Source organism: Tarenaya hassleriana, unplaced genomic scaffold, assembly GCF_000463585.1.
Source record: "Tarenaya hassleriana unplaced genomic scaffold, ASM46358v1 Cleome1, whole genome shotgun sequence".
Taxonomy (NCBI): Eukaryota; Viridiplantae; Streptophyta; class Magnoliopsida; order Brassicales; family Cleomaceae; genus Tarenaya; species Tarenaya hassleriana.
Window position 1 is genome coordinate 7,366,195 of NW_010960187.1, and position 20,481 is coordinate 7,386,675.

Below are 20,481 nucleotides of genomic sequence, written 5' to 3' on the forward strand. Positions count from 1 at the left end.
CGCACATATGACATGTTTCAAACTTGATAATATATGGGATGATTTTATCACCATTTTTTTTTTAAAGAAATTAAGTTATATATGTATGGAAATTAAGTTACATAGAGATTAGAAGGAAATGAAATGGAACCAAATAAAATACTCAAGGGTGATTGGCCATCATGCAAACTCCAATCAATCAATCAATCAGAATATTTTAATTATTAAAACATTTTGATGTTTCTTCATCTTCATCATGGTGGCAATTTTTTTAGTCAATTTATCCGAATTTGTTGGTTAATACACATAATTTTTTTAAATAAAAAATTTCGATTCCAATAAATTAATCTATTTTTTTGTAAAAAATGAATGCATAAATAAAACCTAATTAAAATAAAACTCGCAAAAATATGAATATTCAGATAATTTTAATCATAAAATTTAAAATAAAAAATAACTAAACCAAGATGCAATGGAAAAGTGTTGCAAACTCGTAATAAATCAGTATCTTATCTAAACAATATTCAATTAATAAAATTAAAAATAAGCAACATTCAATACAGAAAATACAAACATCACGCAAAAAATAAACTAATCCGGTGGCTGGGAATATAAAAATTAAAAAATAGCAACAAAAAAAAGTAAAAAAGTGATGGTCCAGTTGAGACCGGCCCTGTGGGTCACCATGGACTCGAGAGACAGAGGCCCGTTATCCTTCCACCGTCGAGAGAGGGAAGTGGTCGCTGCTCTGTGAAACCAGCCTCACGCGGTGTCCTCCTCTCTAAGAGACACGTCACCCGGAGCCTTCGCTCAAGCAACATGTCCCAACTCTCGGCTTGGAACGGGCGGGCCAGATTTTCGCCAAACCCGAGCCCGGCCCATCAGACCGACTCAACGTCCACATCACCTTGATGCCCCCACTTGGGTCACAGGCCCACGTTACTAGGCTCGGCGTTATGTAATAACTATGTATTACATTATATAGTGTGATGACTGCTATTAAATAGTCGATGTGGGACAATACCTCTACATTCATTACATACAATACAATTGTGGTTTACGTGTGGTTGGAATTTGGAAATGGGTAAATATCAGGATATCAACGCGCACAAGATTATAAAAATAGGATTTCTCAGTTTTTAAAATTCAACACCAATCATTGATCTATGTTGATATGTGAAGATTAATTCATAATATATATAAGAAAGATATATGAGAAATTTTAAAATAATTAGAAGGGGTATTTCTTGTTTTTAATATCACACTAATTGGATAAAACAGATTACAAACATTTTCAGACTCCATCACATGAAGCTCTCTACCAGATTTCAATCAATCTTCTTCGTCGTCGGTGATGAACTTTCCTGTCCCGGGATTAATGGCTGCGAAGAAGAAAAAGGCGACATTGAACAAAACAATGGGTTCGATCTCGGTGATGGGAATTCCGGTCTCGAAGTTGAGTTGAGCCAACGCTCCTTTCCCCGTAATGATCTCTCCTATCAACGAGAACGCTATCCCCAACTGCGCCAATCTCCCCACGAATAGCTCGTTCGCCTTCGTGAACCCGAACAATGGACCTTCACCCACACAATAATGAAAAAATATCCCGCGTTATCTATGTAACAATGTTGCTCTTGGTAAGTTATCGACCGTGTACATGAATCCGTACTAATATATATAAGTAAAGATTAAACCTACTGAAATTAGGGTTCATATATACTCATATTGGTTTATTATGTATGATGGCTAAAACCATATATATATATATACACGAGGAGTGTGTTATGTATATATATACCTTGTTCAGGGAGGCCGATGGCGGAGCGGAAGCTTTTGCCGGGAGGGATAACGGCCTTGTCGAGGCCGGTGGGAGGATCGTCCACAAACTGACCTCTATCTCCGAGAGCTCCGATCGCTCCGAGCAAAGTAAACAATATGAAGAAGAGCAACAATGGCTCTGCTTCGTATATCGGTATTCCTGTTTCCAGATTCAACTGCGCCAATATTCCTTTCCCCGTTACCGCTTCCCCCAGCAACGACGCCTGTATTGATTCAACACATATCATAAAATTGTCCCATTTCATATTGAAACGGTTGGTATATTAGCTACTGAAAACGCGTAAATGATAGATTTGATCTGAAATTATGTGCCAAAATGTGTGTGTGTGTGTGTATAGAGAGAGAGAGAGAGGAGAGAGAGAGAGCTTACGGCGAAACCGATCATGGCAACACGGCCGACAAAGAGCTCGTTCTGCTTAGTGAAACCGATACCTCCTGATGTCCCGAAGATTCCGTCTTCCACCTTCGGCTTCGGAGGCGGAGCCTGCAAAAATTATTCAACATGTTATCAGCTTAAGCGTCTTCATTTATTTTGTTCCCCTTCACAAGATACAATGGTCGCTTGCACCAGGCAGACTTGTTTTTTCGTATGCCTATTGTTTAGATTAGTATGCACATTTTAAGCTTAATTCGATTTTAAAAAAAATACATTTGGAAAAACTATATTTGTTTCATTATTATACCAAGTTTCGATTCCTTTTCAAATTGTTTCGAATTCGGTTTTTTCCTAAGAAAATATTTATTAAAAAAATAATTTTCATTCAAGTTTTTTTTTAATTATTGTCATACAATTTGTATATGTGAATTTGATTTAAGAAAAAGTTTCATGTATTCAGTTTTTAAATAAGATACTGTTGTATACTATTCGATTTCGAATTAATGGTATTTTTTTGTTGAAGTATTTAGATTTATATTCCTACGATGAATGCCACATACATATAGTCAAAACTTGTTTCCACGCATACAAGTTTCCTATTATACCCCGTAAGGAAGATGCTAAAACAAGTTTACAAAATGATTAAAGATCCAACACAACTAATACAAGTTACAATATAAGACTAAGAAAGCAGTGAAATAGTCATAAAGAACAGGGAAATGTCTGAAACCTTTTTGGCGGGAGCAGCTTTGGTCTTGGGCTTGAAGATGGCAAGAGGAACTAAGGCCGGAGATGACAGTCTACGGGAGGGCAAAGCCGGAGAATCCGCGGAGGAGAAGAGGCCGTGACGAGGTCGGAGTTCGGGGCCTGAGAGAGGGTTCCGGTTATGGTTTAGGAGAGAACCGGCCGAGACACCGGAAGTCAGCAACATGGTTTGCGCCATACTTTGCTAACTGCGTGTTTATTTTGTGAGATCTCAAGAAGAAGAAGAAGTTCAATGTTGGGTTTGATCGATGTGTTGTTATAAGTTGTCGGAAGAGACAATGTGATGCAAAGAGATATGAAGGAAATCTATTGACGGGCAAAGAATGTGTCCACGTCTCCTTGTTGTACTTTTGCTTCCTCTTTGTGTGGAGATAATGTTTTTGTGGAGAAAAAAAAATGGTTAATATTATTTTACGTATACATGAATTTGCTCCTAGTTACTCTTAACATACTTTTAACTATTTCTTATCCTAAGAAATTTGATATTATATGCATCGTGTGATGGCATTTATAGTTATGCAGTAACTTTGAGTAATTTTTTTAAGGATTTCGATTTTTGGTTTAGATAAACCGGGTTTTCCAAAAATTAAGAGAAAGATTCGAATATTGGGGAGATTCGGATGAGAAGCGTGTGTGGTCAAAATCAAGATCATAGGGAATTAATTTCATGTAATTAAAAAAAGACAAGTTATGTATTTATAATAATACATATATGCATAGCTACGGTGGCTGAAGAATTGAAGGACGACAGCCCGGTTCGAACCGGATCCCAAATTTTTGGTCCACATATTTTGGTGTGACAATTGCCACTTGCTTATTCCCACAACGGTCCACGACTTGGAACAATGAGAGTTTTGATTTGTATGGGATTGACTGACTGGCTTCGTTCACGATGTGACACGTGACCTCACTCCCGAACATCACGTGACTGTACCTGTGTCGCATATCAGGAAGTGGGCTTCGGGCCTACATGCCCATGGGCTTTAATTTGAGTAATATAATGATTTGGGCTGAGAATAAAGACGCCTATGACCTCTTCATTAAAACCACCTCCCCGGCCCTAATTTGATTCGTCGTACGGACTTGCCAAGAGAATGTTCCGTGGTGTGAATTTTTTGAATATCTAATGTTCGGATATCTAATTTTTTATTTAAATTTGAGTTTAGAATGTATTAGCCAGTAATAATGTCTATTTGAATTAGATTTGTAGAGGAATTTGATATTTTTTGTGTATTCTTAATAATTTGTAAAGAAATTAAATAAATGTTTTTGTATATATCATTTTGTTTTATTTTCTAAAAGTTGCATTTAATTTTACCGAAAATGAAAAAAAAGAAAGATATATATATATAGAGAGAAAGAGGGAGACTAGCGTAGGAGATTCAAAACTCGAACACGACAAAATCCCAAAGAGACGTAAGCATTTCATGTTTTGTGGTCGCAAGAGGCTTGAAGACTAAAATCGGATGGTGAGATTTTAAGATAGATGAAAGATATCTGAGAATCCGAGCTGGCAAATCAAGAATCGCCTTCTTCCTTCCTAAAAATCTCATGGCTTTCTCTCTCTCTCCACATCGTGTGGACGCTCGTGCTGCCACGTGTCTCCATTGCTTTCCAAGGTTGTCCACGTGTCATCCCTCTGAAGGCCTGCTCAGATCGCGCGCTAGTCTCTTCTCTTATCCAATGAAATCTCCCACTTATATTTCCTTTCTCTATTTTCTTTCTATTTTTTGGTCACCCTCTCGAACGGAGACGCCATGAACGCGGTAGCAACTGCTCTGTCTCTGCCTCTGCCTCTCTCGCTGTGTAGATCATCAAAGTTCGGCGTCAAGAAGGTAAGTTTCTCGAATTTTGTCTTTCGGTTCCATCTGGGTCTTGAAGTTTTCTGCTCGAAGCTTGTAGGCTGATAGAATCGAGCTTTGGCTTGTCTGTGAACCCTGAAAGTTTTGTTCTTTTTTTTTGGGTTTTCATTATTGAAGATGCATCTTATATTGTTGATTCAGTGGGAAAAAGGACACCTTTAGTCCTTCAGGGCATCAAATGCGTCGATTACTGATTCTGGATTTGGGTTATGATGTTAAGATTGTACAATCTAGATTTAGGGTTTTGTCAATTTGTATTCGTATAAATGGTCTGATCGTTGAAAGGGTTTTCTCAGGGTGTGAAAGGAGGGTTTAGGGTGTTTGCTGTGTTTGGGGAAGAAGGTGGCCTGGTAGATAAAAAGAGCCCTTGGGGTCCTCTGTTCGATGTGGAGGATCCCAGATCGAAAGCTCCTCTGTATAAAGGGAAGTTTTTGGATGTGAATCAAGCTCTTGAAGTGGCAAGATATGATATTCAGTACTTGGATTGGCGCGCCAGGCAAGATCTGCTCACCATCATGCTTCTCCATGAAAAGGTTTCTGTAGTTCCATGAACTTTTATTGTTGCATTTGTTCAATGGGTTCATAGGCTTTTCGGTTGATCATATGTGTTCAATGGGTTCATCTTCTAACTCGGGTTTTCATTTTTAATCACTTATACTGATTCATTGTCCAAGTGTATCTTGTTTCCGATTGTTTTTTTAGGTTGGGTTTTATGCTTAATCTTTACCTGATGTATTATAGGTAGTTGATGTGCTAAATCCGCTAGCTCGTGATTACAAATCTATCGGTACAGTGAAGAAAGAACTTGCTGAGCTGCAAGGAGAGCTAGCAAAAGCGCACCAACAGGTTTGTAGAAAACTATGTCAAAGAATATTGCTATTAGCTTGTTCGGTATCTAACACTTTGTGGTTAAACAAAAACAGGTTCATATATCCGAAGCAAGGGTTTCAACTGCATTAGACAAGTTAGCTCACATGGAAGCGTTGGTTAATGATAGGTTGCTACCAGAAAGAATTGCAACAGAATCAGATCATCCCACCACTTCAACAAGTACTTCTGTTCAATCTTTGGATAGGACAAAGAGCAAAACGCATATGAAAAGCCTGAATGTCTCTGGTCCAGTTCAACCGTATCATCCACGCCTGAAGAACTTTTGGTACCCTGTTGCTTTTTCCTCTGACCTCAAGAATGATACCATGGTATTCTAGCTGTTTCTTCATCTTTATATATATATGTATATATATCCCTTTGAGTTTGCTTTAGGAGCTTATGAGATTGTTTTTTGTCTGAAGATTCCAATTGAGTGCTTCGAGGAACCGTGGGTTATCTTTCGGGGAGAGGATGGGAAACCCGGATGTGTACAGAACACGTGTGCTCATAGGGCGTGTCCTCTTCATCTCGGTTCAGTCAGTGAAGGCCGTATCCAGTGTCCTTACCATGGTGAGTGACTAAATTTGAATACTGCATCCTAAAATCTTGTTTAAAACCCTTAATATTTTTATGTTAAACTCAAAAAACTATAAACTGAACACTAGGATGGGAGTACTCAACTGATGGAAAATGCAAGAAGATGCCCTCTACGCGTCTACTCAACGTAAAGATAAAGGCTTTGCCTTGTTTTGAACAAGAGGGTATGATTTGGGTTTGGCCTGGCGATGATCCCCCTTCACCCACACTTCCTTCTTTGCAACCTCCATCTGGATTTGTTATCCATGCTGAGGTAATGCATTACAAGCAGCTGGCTCTAATGTAGAACGTTATATTGGTATATATGTAGGCCAGAGGTTACTCATTTTTTTTTTTTGGTAATAAACTCTGCAGATTGTGATGGAGCTTCCGGTTGAACATGGGTTGCTTCTGGATAATCTTTTGGATCTGGCACATGCCCCATTCACTCACACCTCTACCTTTGCCAAGGGCTGGAGTGTTCCTAGGTTTGTTGTTTTATCGGTTTTTGTTGTTACCTGAAAGCTAAAAAAATGATATATCACTCTGTTAGTCTACTTACACTCTTTATGTGCTTATACATATTTCTAAATTGTCAGCTTGGTGAAATTCTTGACACCTGCCTCTGGTCTTCAAGGATACTGGGATCCATATCCGATTGATATGGAATTTAGACCGCCCTGTATGGTTCTTTCCACAATCGGGATCTCGAAACCTGGGAAACTCGAGGGGAAGAGTACTCAGCAGTGTTCAACACATCTTCACCAACTCCATGTTTGTTTACCCGCTTCGAGGCAAAAGACGAGACTTTTGTACAGAATGTCTCTAGATTTCGCCCCGTTGTTGAAGAATATTCCTTTCATGCAATATCTGTGGAGACATTTTGCCGAACAGGTACGAAAAACGAGTCACCTTCACTACCCTAAACAAGGATTTCTGTCTTGCCCTTGTTGTATTTCAACGGCCATGTTTTATCAGAAACAGAGTGCTATACTTAGTTTGTTGTCTGAAGAAAAACATCTGATAAGAAAGATCTTCTCATGCGGTATCGGGTTTCCAGGTTTTAAATGAAGATCTCCGGCTTGTGATCGGACAGCAAGAGCGGATGCTAAATGGTGCAAACATATGGAACTTGCCAGTTGCTTATGACAAGCTCGGTGTTCGGTATAGACTATGGAGGAATGCCGTAGACTGTGGCCAAGATAAATTACCCTTCTCCGAGTAACGAATTTGAAGCCCTCATTTTTTCTGTGACCAAGATTTTAGCTTTTCTTGTCGAACTCAACCGTCCGAAACAACGGATTGTTCCACGCGGATTCTTTGCTGTTTGGTTCTTCACACTGCAGAGAGAAGGCTTGCTGAGTTAACAGAATCTGCGGATTCAATCCGGAGAAAGAAGAAACAGAGGCTTGAGCCTGGAATATACTGTAAGTCTATCCGCTGTAAATCTAGAGAGCACACTATTTTTCATTATCCTCCTGTGTACAGTGTAAATTTTCTCGTCTATCCCTTATTATTTTCTTGCATTTTCTCGCCCCCCAAACACCCGCCTACGGGTGCATCTTTTCTTTTCTTTACTGTAAGCCTTTCGTGGGTCAGGTTACGATCCCTGTACTCTTTTTGGCATCAAAAACAGTCATGAAACAAGAAAACAACTCAAGAGAATCTCTCATGGTTTTTGCTTGCTTTCACGGTTCTGATACGTTATAAGATCTTAAACTTGAACTTCGCCTTAGTCCCAAATTTCTTCGGGGTCGGCCGCATGAATTTTTCATTCATTCTACTCGTTGTGCTTTGAAACTTGTGAATTCATTGTATGTGAGATTTGACATTTGTTTTCTTTTGCCGGATGTTAACCTATCACAAAAATCCTCCTCTTTGATATGTTATAAGATATCATAAGAAAATCAAAACCAGGGTTTAAGCTTTCTAGAAAAGGGTAATCTTCATTGACAAAAAAAAAAATTCAACAACAAATCTTGTTTATAAAGAGACAGAATGTAAAATAGTGTCTGAACAGAGGAGAGGAAAACAGAGAGAGGAAGGTTAAAATTTTCTGTATATTCTCAACAATGATCAAAGTTAAATCTCCCTTGAGCTATACATACACAAGGTTGGTATGCCGTATAAAGTTCGTTATTTCTGTTGAATTAACTCTAATACTGTTCGAGTCAGCACTCTAAACGTTGTCCTTCTGGTTCTGGTCCCGGTTCGCAATGCAGTTGGAACCGACACAGCGGGCAAACATGACTCCTCTCGAGCCACTTGACAACACATCCGTCGTGAAACTCGTGGAAGCAAGGCAGGCTCGTAACTTCCTGTCCGAACACGAAATCATCCAGACAAATCATGCAGGTCTCGTCCACCAAACCCTTTTCCTCGATTCTTCTTCTGCCCAACGACCCGATCGCGGATTCAGTCGCGGGTTTGAACCAAGCCTTACTCTCATCAAACGACTCGCGAATCGCCTCACTGAGCTCGTCCGAACAGACAAGAACGGTTGCGGACAACGTCAAAACTGCTCGAAGCTCTCGACCAACTATGGCTCTCACGTTGCGAGCGAGCAAAGACAGTTCTTCCAACAGAAACACAGCACGGTCTTCTCCCAAAGATTCGATGAAGTAGAAGCAGAACTCTAGTTTCTCCTGGCTGTGAAAGCTTTCATCGATGAACTCTCCGAGTGGAAACGAGAACGACCTTTTGTCGGAATCGGATTCTCGATCCGACGTTTTTAAGTCGAATCTGATCGTGAAGTCCGTGACCTCATCCGATTGTTCGAGTTTGTGTTCATGAAGCAAGAAAACAGGCGTCGAGTCCATGATTCTCTGTGGTAATATAGATGTCTTGTTATTGTGAATTGTTTGAATCGAAGGAAGGGTGTCGGGGTGTATATATAGGTTTCTTCTGTTTGATTTCTATTCGGTTTCATATTTATCTTAGAATTAGGGAATATTGAAATTAAAACGGGAACTTTCCTTTTGTCACCGATTTATTAATTATTTAATTTACCATTTCTTACATCTGTTACTTATTTGTCCGCCTAAAACAAATTCTCAAGCGTCTGTAATTCCCTTTCCTTTTTTGTTTGGGAATAATCCAGTTCCGTAAAAAATGGTAAAAATGGTATATTTTCTAGATTACATATTGAAAATATAAACAAAACTGAATAAATAATATCAGGAAATTATTTTGATAAGCGAGAAACAGTCAGATAAAGCGCATATCGGTTCGAATCAATCGGTTTTAGATTTAGTTTAAAAAATCCTGAAAGAATTAAAAAAAAACAACATTAAAAATAAAAAATAAAAAATATTTCAACGGTAAAAAAACTAGTTATATAAAGTACTAAAGATATTAAAAAAATAAAAAATGGATTTAGACTGTCTTTTTTTTTAAAACACGAGTTTTTTAAATAGGATTGGAAATTGTCATCATAGTATCCGATTTTTAGATACCCGATTCACGTTTTTAGATCGAATGTCCGAAAATCGGATATGCTGTACCGAGCGAGCCCTACAAGAAACTATAGCAATCGTTAATAGGCCATTGGAGGATACACCCATCATGGAACTCATGAAAAGCTCGCAACTTTCGCCACATAAACCAAATCCTCACATACAGATGGGTGAGCTCCTGGACACTGTGATGTCGTTTCTTGGATCTTTCTCTGGTCAACAACTGAGTCGACTCGCGAGTTTACTGAGGATTTTGTTCTGAAGGGGCCAACATAGGAATGGAATTCACATGAAAACGATTAATGGTTAACCTAATCATGTTTTAATTGCTTTCTTTCTTTGAATCTCACTCTTTGGAAAACCAGGAATAAGGCTTTCGGGGTATAAATTTTCCCGGAAGCCAAACAAACAATATTCCGGGAAAAGATTCATATACATGGAGCTAAACTCAATCAATCTCCACCCAAACTTCATCAATAAAAAAGTCACCATCTTTCCCGAAATCTCTTTACAAAACACTATCCTTACAAAAGCATGAAATTTATCATTTAAGGACAAGAAAACATGGGTTTTTTTTTTTAATGTAATGATAACGAGAAAACAGAGCACGGCACCCAAAAAAAAAATCAGATGCCAATCACAGAGAAGACCCACAAAAGGGGCAAAACCTGAACTCAGGCTCAACGGCACGATCGCAGAACCGGCACCGGAGAAACCTATCCACGGTGGTTGTCGGCGGCGGCGGCGGTGGAGACAGAGACTGAGGGAGGAATAGATCGCAATCTCTACAGTATAAGACAGGATCTTTGCCTGGCCATCTCCAGACAGGGACGAAGAACAGCTTGAGAACCTTGTCGTAATCGACCAAATCGGCGTCTGATCCGCACCTGATGCATTTTCCGGCGCCGGATTTCAGCACCTGCCTCACCTGTTGCCCTAATCCACCGACGAAGAAGAAGAACATTTCGCAGAGGTTTTCGTTAATCAGAATCTTGAATTCGGTGTGTGCAACTGTCGTGTATGACGACGGGAGGGGAAGTAATATGTAAAAGTGACGCCTTGTTTCTAGGGGTTTCTAGCGTTTGCAACAACAAGTTAGAATATATTCTCCCTAAATCCTAATCGAAATTAAATCAAATGGTGTTATAATCTAAAATTGCTGATTGAAATTCTTTTTTCTAAAGTATTATATGATTTAAATGAATTTAGACTGATTCAAAATATTTATATATATATATATACATATATCAATTAGAGTTTAGAATAATTTTGAACCTTATCTTTAAAAAAATAGTTTGGTAAAACTCAATCAAAATGTTGAATTATATCCCAAATACTCATGGAAATCTGAATTCAACTATTAAATTTAAATGTGCTTCGTTTATTGGGCCTTGGGCCTAATATCTATTAACGTTTGTTCATTGGGCTGTAGGTCCATTACAAATCCAAGCCTTTTTAAAAGTACAAATAATTACATTATTTTTTTGTACAAATAATTATATTATTGCCCTTTTACATGCAAACAATCACGGAATCCACGAAGAACATCGTTTTCGCTCATCATCCCTCTCATTTTAAGACGATCTAATTTATTAATAAATATTTAAAATCATTCAAACCAATAGAACTAAAAAAATATTTTAGTCCGAAAATATTGATAAAACCGAATCTACGTATTCTTTATATTTCTTTTGTTCACGTTTGAAATGTAAAAAAAAAGTGGTGATTTAATTTGATTGGGGATAAAATAGGGATACGACTCCAAGAAGAAGGAAACGAGAGAGGGTGAAAGAGGAAGGAACGAATAACGTTTTCCACGTTTGTTGATGGTGAAGTGGGAAAGCAGCACAGAGCGTTTCATAAGTTAGATGTCAGAAGACAATTTCGAATTGGTTATTATTGCTGCACAAATGGTTGTAACGGTCCATTTTCATGTTGGCATATTATACAAAATGCGACCATCAATATATATTTTTAATAATAATAATAATAAAACAAAATGAAATGTCCAGCCGCAAACAGTAGCTGTTTTTTTTTTTGTATTAATCAAACCCTAGCGATATTCAGAGAAGTCATGCGTAAATTTATTATATAGGAACGGTACAAGAATTTTGGCTTAGTCGAGATTTGTAAACTCAAAATACACTCGTGGGCCCCACTTTAACAATGAATCGTTTTTTTTTTTTTTTTTTTGTCAAAGGTTTGGTCTTTCCATTACTTCCGAATTTGTATAGGTTGAAAAAGTGACTCTTGTTGAAAAGTGAATTTATAATAAATATTTTAAAAAAAAAAAAAAAAGAGCACGGGTTAAGTTAAGTGTGCATGGTCGTACACGTATGACGAGTCAAACCACGAACTTCAGTGCAAACCGGCCGCGTTTGCCTCCGGATCCGTAACTCTCACCGATAAACCAAGTTTTAAATTTTTTGTTAATCACCACCGATGTTATAGTATTAAAAAAAATATTATCAATTGATGTGATTCAATTCAGTAATTTAAATTCTGGGGTTTATAACGTTAGCTATCATTAAAGCATAAATGTGGTCATTAATAGATTTAGATATATTCTATATTTTTTTTATTGATCTTAAACGATGTTAAACTATGAACATACATCTTTAAATACGAATCTATTATATATATATATATATGTTCTTGATGGTTTATATGAATGAAACTATGGTATTTTATAATATTCTACATATAGTTAAATTGTAAAACCATACCCACCGTCCATACGCGAGTATTCAAAAAGATGCTTGCTATTGATTATTGAAACATAATTAATAATAAAAATACATACAGAGCGTTATCGAGCTATGGTTATCTATAATGATTTGACATCATGGACCGACCATGCCAAGCATTCGTGAAGTTGTGCGGAGTCAAATCGATTTTTTGTGAAAACGTCGAAAGTTTAATAATTTTGGTGCGATGAAGTCACATCAATCCCCTTCCGACCACGTTTTTAAGATGCGAAACATAGAAATGTTAATATTAAATAGATTTAAAAAATAAGATTCCTGTTATGTATATGAGTGATAACCCATCTTATTGGGTTTTATTATTTTAATTTTAATATATAACATTCTCCATATGCGACCTTGTCATCAGAAATATAATCCGGTCTTATTTTGATTTCATTGATCATAATATTAAATTTACGGTGATCACACTAATTTATTATATTCATCCATTACATATCTTATTAATCGTTTGATAAAAATATTATAAGTTATATGATATGATAAATGAGAATAACATTTGATAAGGTTATATTTTTTATTATATGGATCACAGTTTAAAAAAAAAGTATGTGTTGAGCTCAAAATAACAAAAGAGAATGTATTTTTTTTTATAATGACCTGTAGTGAGTTTAGGGGCAAGGATAAATATTTTACAACATTTTTTTAAAAAGATGGATTTTGCTTTTGTATAATATTATTTTTTAAATATCGATAATGTTTATAAAAAAAAATAGATCGATAAACATATAAGTCCGTTCAAATGGAGGGCAGAACGCAAAAGCCGCGGCGACCGCATAATATCCTCGAGTGAACAAAACACGTGGACCGAGTGATTTTTTTTTTTAATGGCAAAATCTATGGAACACAGCACAATTATCTCTTTCCTTTATTTTTTTTTGTAAAAAAAGTAAAAAAAAAATGACCGTTTCTTCAATATGCTTATCCAAAATGGCCCAGTCATCGTCCAACACTTGGATCATTTCCTGCTGTCAGTTAAATTATGATTTTGTCACCCTGTTAATATATGCCCGAAAATCCCTCCCAAATATAGTTAAATTATTATGATTTTATTTCGTCAACAAATAAAAACATCTTTTGTTTTTCTCACCAAAATTATAAGATTATTTGGACGATGGACAAAAAAAAAAACCTGTACTACGAGTTTTTTTTAAAGATTATATCTAATAGGGTCTCTTATTTGAACCACGTCTGCACATTATGATAATAATCTATAATTAACATTGTTGAGAAGAGCCACACAAGGCCAAAGGAAACATCCTGATTTAGCACGTGATTATTTAAAGAAAAACATATACAAGAGTAGAATCTATCTTTTCATTACAACTTACGAGCGATTCTTAAAGATTAAAAAAAAAAGATTTTTTTTCCCCGTGAATCAAAATTGTATTATATATATATATGTGTGTGAGAACGAGAGGAATTGGGGAAGCAGTGTAAATGAATTGGGCCTACAGTAATCCCAGGCTACCGCTTGAAACTCCAATCCCTTATCCTCTTTCTCTGTCTGTTCCCCCCTCTGATTCTCGACTCTGCTCATCTTTGTCTCTCTCTATCTCCTCTCCTTTGTTCGTTTCCCCTCTCCCTCTGCTCGGTCGATTTAAGGGGGTTTTATCCTCGCCTCTTGAAACCCTCGATCGAGCAGTCCCCGCGCTTTCACGCCTGTTCTTTCGAATCGATCGAGGGTTTTTCTTCTATATAGAGAGTGATTGGTCGTGAGGAAGATGGGGCTGACGTCTGGTTTGGTGGATATTATGCGGAGACAGGCAACTGGGGACATGTTTGCGGAGGTTGTCATGGTCGTGGCTCCGCTGTGGGCTGCTGTAGTTGTGGGGGTTGTGGTGGGTTGGATTTGGAAACCCAAATGGGCGGAATTGGGTGGAGAAACACTCACTTCCTCCACATCTAAATTCAATTTTTGTTCAATTCCAAGTTTGAAGCTTCAGCTTCTTCCCTGGATTGCTGATTATGGTGTCGGAAATTATTCCCAATCCTCTCAAAATGCCAGCTTTAATCGCAGGTACCGATAACGGAGGGAAGTTTCCCTTGCCCTCGGGGTTCTTTTAGCTGACAGGCTCGTCTTTTCCTTGTGTAGCCTTCCTCCCCAGGTTGAGAAAGAGAGATCAGGGTTGGTGGCAGAGGACGATTTGAGGCATTTATGGAAGTTAGTCGAGGTTACAGATGGCGGTCCTGCTTGGATTCAGATGATGGACCGATCGACCCCCACTTTCGCGTATCAAGCTTGGAGGCGAGAACCTCAGGTACCCCTCTTATGCTTTTGCAAGTGTTCTATAGCTTAGCTTGATCATTTTCTGTTGTCTATATGTGAAGCTGAATGACGGTGATGAGATATCTTATGAAGAAGCTTTCAGACATTGGCTACTTCTTTTTCTTGTCTGGTTGATGCTTTCTCTGTCTATACCCTTGCTCCATTTTTCTAATGTTGTATAGTGTGTATTTTCACGGTTAGCCAGCCATACAGCCTCTCTGTTGTGTTTCTTTCGTTCTGTCTGTGTTATCTGAGCAATTGGCTGAATTATGCTTTATGGGGATGTATCAGAACGGTCCTCCCCAGTATCGAAGTAGGACAGTGTTTGAGGATGCCACTCCAGAGATGGTGAGGGACTTCTTTTGGGATGATGAATTTCGTGCAAAGTGGGACGATATGCTCTTATATTCTTCTACCCATGAGGAATGCCGTGACACTGGCACTATGGTTGTGCAATGGGTGCGAAAGGTGGGCACTTGAGATTTCTTTCGCTCTGCGTTTCCTGCTATCGGGTTGTCTTTTAACTCATCTTTTGCGTGTATTCCGCCATTGCCTTGCAGTTCCCCTTCTTTTGTAGTGATAGGGAGTATATAATAGGACGTCGAATATGGGATGCCGGCCGAGTATTTTACTGCGTCACAAAGGTATGTAAACCATAAGTGTTTTTTGGGTCTACTTGCTATATTCTTTCTCTTCTTTTTCCTGAGCTGGAACCTGTAGTTGCTTGGAAATTTTTAAGCCTGTGACCAATGGAGGTATCAAACTTAATTGAGCTGCATTTTAAGCTGTAACCCAGGAAAACTCTAATCTTATTGAGCTCTTAGACATGTGGTGTTCTCAATGGATGTTCCACCAGTTACGAAACATCGGAATGTGACCCATAAGTAGGGAATAAACACTTCATGTTTGTTTGTTTTCAGGGAGTAAATTACCCGGCTATACCAAGGCGTAACAAGCCACGGCGTGTTGACTTATACTATTCAAGCTGGTGCATCCGCGCAGGTAAATTACATTTCCGTCTTGCTCAAGACTGGTAGAAAGTTAAGTGCTTTACCGAGTTTTCCAAAGTGGGTTTGGTTGAATTCACTGAATATATATATAAATACAGTTGAATCAAGAAGACGGGAGGGTGAGATGACGGCGTGCGAGGTGTTACTCTTCCACCATGAAGACATGGGAATACCGTGGGAGATAGCAAAGCTGGGAGTGAGACAGGGGATGTGGGGGGCGGTGAAGAAGATAGAGCCGGGTTTACGTTTGTATCAGAAGCTGAGATCTTCATCGGCAGCAGGAGGAGGAGGAGCAATGCCATTATCGGCATCGGCTTCAATGGCTCAGATCAATACCAAAGTGAATCTCGATGATCTCTTCCTCGACAAAGAGAAGGGTTCATCATCATCTTCATCTCCGGTGGTTGATTCCCCTCGGAGACCGTTGGGGAAGATTCTGCTTGTGGGAGGGGCAATTGCGGTGGCGTGCTCTCTGGACAAGGGACTCTTGACAAAGGCTGTCATTTTCGGAGTAGCCAGGAGGTTTGCAAACATGGGTGGTAAAAGGTTGTAATTACATGTTTTTTTTTACATGTATGTAGTTTGGTAAAAGAAAACATTACCGTAACTCTTTGCCAATGGTGGTTCAGCTTATTATAAAAAAGGGAGAATAGAAGGTTTGCTTCTGCGTTTTATGGATTTGGTCATCTAGTTCGAACCCTAGCTCGTGTAATTATTATTATTATAAACGAGAAATATTCGTCCACTTTTTTTTTTTTTTAAATTATAAAGACATCAAACGATTGAGGAGCCATGAACGCGCTGCGTCAAAACTCAAGCAAACACGTGGCGTCACACGATTGGATTGGCTGTCGTTGGGATCTACGGAGCGGTACGAGTGGTGGAGACGAAATGCCACCCAGACCCGTAACCTACAATTCAATGGCGTTTGTACATTCTCCGCCTTGCATCGAAATGACCAAATATTAAATGAAAACGTGGTAACCCTAAAATCTTTTACAACCGAAAGAAAGTTTTGGTGATAAAAAGGAGAACCGAAGCCCTTTCTTTCACATCGAATTACAGATTTGCCAATAAAAAGATGTATGAAAACGTAAACCAACGGTCAAAATTAGATTGCTGTTCAATGATTAAAATAAAACATTCAACCTTTGGGGATATTTATCGTATTATTTCTTAAGAATATCTGTCTTTTGACGTCACCCGAAAAAAGGCACGACCTTTTTTTTTTTTTTTTTTTTATTTGGGTGGGTGGTGGGTTCTGCCAATATAATTTTTTTTTTTTTTTAATATGGTGGGTGGTGGGTTCTGCCAATATAAAATGGAGGCGTTTACGCAGCTGCTCGTCCACGCACGTAGAGAGAGAGAGAGGGGTGGGGTGGTCGAGATCCGGCGTTGAATCGTCGGGTTTCGTTCATTGAGATTCTCTGGTGGCGGTCGCCGTAAAAGATGAAGGGTTCCGGCGGTGTTGTCGCCTCTGTAATCGCCTTGTCCACCGCCGCGCTTTCTTCTTCCTCATCATCGCTTCCTCCTCATCCTAATTGGCGAAAGGTTTTCCCTTTTTTCCTTGTCAAAATTTCTAGGTGTCGTACCCCCTTGAGAAATGAACGTTCTTCTATGGTTTCCTCCTCCGTTTGACTTCAATATGATTCCCCAGATCTGTCCGGGTTTCTGTTATACAAGATTTTGATTTTTTTTTGGATTTGGGCGGTGTTTGGCATTTATCAATTTCACTGGTACCCCGTTAATTGATCATGAGGGTGATATTTGACATTCCTTGAGATTCATCGAGAGAAAAAGGAAAAGCTTTCACGTTTTGGATTTCAATTCTTGTGTTTTTCGAATTGAATCTGGTTTTGTAGCGCTGGGATATTAATTGTGTGGTGGAAGTGGAACATCAAGAGCACTGTTCTTATGATGCGGTAAATTGTTCATTCTATTGTTAGTGATCTTGTTGCTGATTAAGCAGTAATCCTACAGCATTATTATGCCTTGCATCCTTGTCTTGTTCCCTTTTTAATGGATGTGGTGTCTGAACATCAGGGATCGGAGTTGAGGAAGACGAATGCTTCGCAGCGCCCGGAGAAATTTGAGCCGAGGTTTGATGGGTTGAGGTTCATTGAGACTTTGGTCACAGCTCACAGATAATTGGGTCGTTTTATATTTTGTTTTTAACATGGGATTTGAATTTGTCAGCATCAATTGACGATGTGCTGTAAATTAGAAAGTGTACTGTACTGCCTCTGTGTCCTCTTTCTTTTCGGTTCTCTGTCTTCTTCTATTCATTTTGGGCCTCCCTTTTTGTTGGCAGATTAAGGATTCGCCATGTGAAATGATATTTACCAATGCCACCCCACCCCTCTCTTATTTGGGTCAGTTTTTTTTTTTTTATAAAAAAGATTCATATACCTCGAGAATTCTTTGTTCCAATCCCGAGATCAAAGATTCACATGTACCAAGACGTTGAACAGAAACATTCTCAACTCAGATGTACGTACATTGTTTGTATAAAGACGGTATACTTCTTCTTCACTCACATCAGCCACACCCCCCAGAGCCTGTGATCATGCCTGTAGTTTCGGGCAAATGGGGGAGCTCGGGTTGGCCACAGAACCTGCAAGCAACATCAACAGAATTTGATGGCTGAATCATAAAGATGTTGTGAAATCAATCCAAAGACAGAAGCTATGCTAACTCCTCCTGTAACACACGTACAAATGTCTTTCAGGCAAGGTTGTCTTGAGACAGGATCATCTTCAAATGCCGGAGGAGCTTGGCCATAAATCATCTCGCAGCTCATATCTTCAAAATCTGCAGAAAAGGGTCAATTAATCACAGCATTTTTCAGCTCAAAACCCGTCGGTACATCGTATACATGTATTTGTAGTGGAATGAAGGTGATAGATACTGGGGTTCATGGTGAGCGGAAGGCCAAACTCATTGGTGAAGAAATCTTGGGTTGGAATCTTGCACATGTTCACGCACATTCCTACACACCCACTGTTCTCCAAGTACCTTCATCACCGGTGAATTATATCAGTGTGTATTCCATAACAGAGAGTGAACTTCTCAAGCTTTTTTTTTATATACAATGGCAGTATACCGGCATTTCTTTATGTGAACTCCACTTCTTTGCTTCACTCCATTCACCTCCACTTCTACAACCTACATTGTTAACACATTTGACATGAATATCCAAACAAATGTCCAGTGAAGTGAACAGAAAATGACAGAAATCCACCGCAAAATCTCTCACAATCAGAGACTGAGAGTGACACCCTCTGGTTAATGAAGAAAAGGGTGTATGATACAGCACCAAACACAACAATAGCCATTACAGAGCCTGGCAAAATCTACCCTTTCTTGGCTTTCAACAACGGATTGAGCTAACCGTCTGACAATAAATCGTTTTCTTTTTTGATTCTTCGTTCAATAACCGAACCCAATAAGCAGAAGTAGCGAGGAAAGATACCTCTGATGGACCAACCAGCCAGTGAAAGAAAGGCACCGTGAGTGCAGCATTGAACTCTGCAGCCCATTTTGTCGGTGGGAACAATTTTCTGAACTGCACCACGCCATTTACCGATAACAGAATCACTACTAATCGAGTTAAATCTTTGATAATAAAGGTGAACACAGTTAGGAGAAGCAAACTCTATTAGATTCTCCTTCTAATAAGCTGACTCAATTGAAACTGAAACAGAAAAGGCTTAGCATTCACAGAGAAACATGACAAGTAGAAAGGGGATTCCATCGAGTAAATCGTTTCCTTCTTCATAAAATCATTCACATGATAGTTTTTTGCAATTTCTTTTGTAAACAACTCAACACAATACTGTTATACAGCTCTAAATCCAGAGGTTTTTCTACTCTATCTGAGTAATAGGTGACCTAATCAAAGAACACAGACAGTTCCTGCAGCATCTCATGATATTCGGAAGCGTAATGAAACAACCGACAGAAACCTACTATTCCAATTACTGACCTAACTTTCCAAAAGCTTTTTCAGAAACATTTAGATATAACTTGAGGAGCAAGAAACTAGTCAGAAGAACTGATAAGAACCTGCTCAGGGGCACCGGGAGGAAGCATAGATAGAAGAACCTCCCTCACAACTTGTTGCTGCTGCAACCTCGATCGACCCTTCATCACTCTCCTCGAGACATCCACAAAACTGTCATAATCGTGCTCAAATAAGCCCTTCTTCTTCTTATTCTGATTCTTCATCTTATCGTCATCGACCGAAGCAAACCTCTCCATCTTACGACCGAACAGAGTCATGAAAGCCTTCTCGAAGAACCCATCATCGTACTTTGTCTTCTGCCCCAACGGAGCTGGTTCTCCGCTGGGCTCGGCGATCCCGCATCGGACGGCTAAGAAAGCGCAACGCCGGCGGGACGAGAGTGGGTTCCGGTGATAATGCGTGAAATTGATTGACTGAAGGGTCGTGGAAGCAGTCGCCACCATGAATTAACGTCAAGATTCTGCTTAATCGTGCTGCTCTACCCACAAACGAGGCGTGTTTTGCTCGCTTCTCGTTTCTGTAAAGAGCAAATGACTTTGCATATTGGCCATACGAAATGTGAAGCAGAGAGGGAGATAAGTGGCATTTTATAAGTGGATCATAGATATGTATGGCCCAACATTTTCCGTTCAAATTATGTATCCGTTTTCATTTTTATTTCGAAGACAAGAGGCCCAATATCTGTAAAAGT

General features: G+C 38.9%; 6 protein-coding genes across 6 annotated transcripts; 2 read left to right on the plus strand and 4 right to left on the minus strand.

Moving 5' to 3' along the window:
- Positions 1-1,190: 1,190 nt before the first annotated feature.
- On the minus strand, positions 1,191-3,211 carry LOC104817350 (photosystem II 22 kDa protein, chloroplastic). The gene is made up of 4 exons (XM_010546515.2): positions 2,925-3,211; positions 2,189-2,302; positions 1,778-2,021; positions 1,191-1,556 (listed from the first exon to the last, which is right to left on the minus strand). Exons 1-4 carry the CDS (start codon positions 3,135-3,137, stop codon positions 1,312-1,314), a joined length of 816 nt encoding a protein of 271 aa, XP_010544817.1. The 5' UTR covers positions 3,138-3,211; the 3' UTR covers positions 1,191-1,311.
- Positions 3,212-4,682: 1,471 nt separating this feature from the next.
- Positions 4,683-7,922, plus strand: LOC104817365 (chlorophyllide a oxygenase, chloroplastic). Its single transcript, XM_010546541.2, has 9 exons — positions 4,683-4,794; positions 5,118-5,354; positions 5,563-5,667; positions 5,745-6,020; positions 6,114-6,261; positions 6,357-6,541; positions 6,643-6,755; positions 6,867-7,161; positions 7,328-7,922. The coding sequence occupies exons 1-9, from the start codon at positions 4,717-4,719 to the stop codon at positions 7,490-7,492; spliced, it is 1,602 nt and encodes a 533-aa protein (XP_010544843.1). The 5' UTR covers positions 4,683-4,716; the 3' UTR covers positions 7,493-7,922.
- Positions 7,731-9,289, minus strand: LOC104817357 (E3 ubiquitin-protein ligase RNF6-like). Its single transcript, XM_010546528.1, has one exon. The coding sequence runs from the start codon at positions 9,084-9,086 to the stop codon at positions 8,439-8,441; it is 648 nt and encodes a 215-aa protein (XP_010544830.1). The 5' UTR covers positions 9,087-9,289; the 3' UTR covers positions 7,731-8,438.
- A 908-nt stretch (positions 9,290-10,197) lies between these two features.
- Positions 10,198-10,779, minus strand: LOC104817375. The gene has a single exon (XM_010546550.2). It carries the CDS (start codon positions 10,684-10,686, stop codon positions 10,360-10,362), a length of 327 nt encoding a protein of 108 aa, XP_010544852.1. The 5' UTR covers positions 10,687-10,779; the 3' UTR covers positions 10,198-10,359.
- A 3,131-nt stretch (positions 10,780-13,910) lies between these two features.
- LOC104817383 lies at positions 13,911-16,444 on the plus strand. Its single transcript, XM_010546562.2, has 6 exons — positions 13,911-14,507; positions 14,583-14,748; positions 15,048-15,224; positions 15,317-15,400; positions 15,677-15,758; positions 15,865-16,444. Exons 1-6 carry the CDS (start codon positions 14,212-14,214, stop codon positions 16,317-16,319), a joined length of 1,260 nt encoding a protein of 419 aa, XP_010544864.1. The 5' UTR covers positions 13,911-14,211; the 3' UTR covers positions 16,320-16,444.
- A 1,722-nt stretch (positions 16,445-18,166) lies between these two features.
- On the minus strand, positions 18,167-20,361 carry LOC104817401 (beta-carotene isomerase D27, chloroplastic). Its single transcript, XM_010546583.1, has 6 exons — positions 19,832-20,361; positions 19,239-19,331; positions 18,870-18,931; positions 18,675-18,781; positions 18,482-18,577; positions 18,167-18,380 (listed from the first exon to the last, which is right to left on the minus strand). The coding sequence occupies exons 1-6, from the start codon at positions 20,231-20,233 to the stop codon at positions 18,331-18,333; spliced, it is 810 nt and encodes a 269-aa protein (XP_010544885.1). The 5' UTR covers positions 20,234-20,361; the 3' UTR covers positions 18,167-18,330.
- Positions 20,362-20,481: the final 120 nt, after the last annotated feature.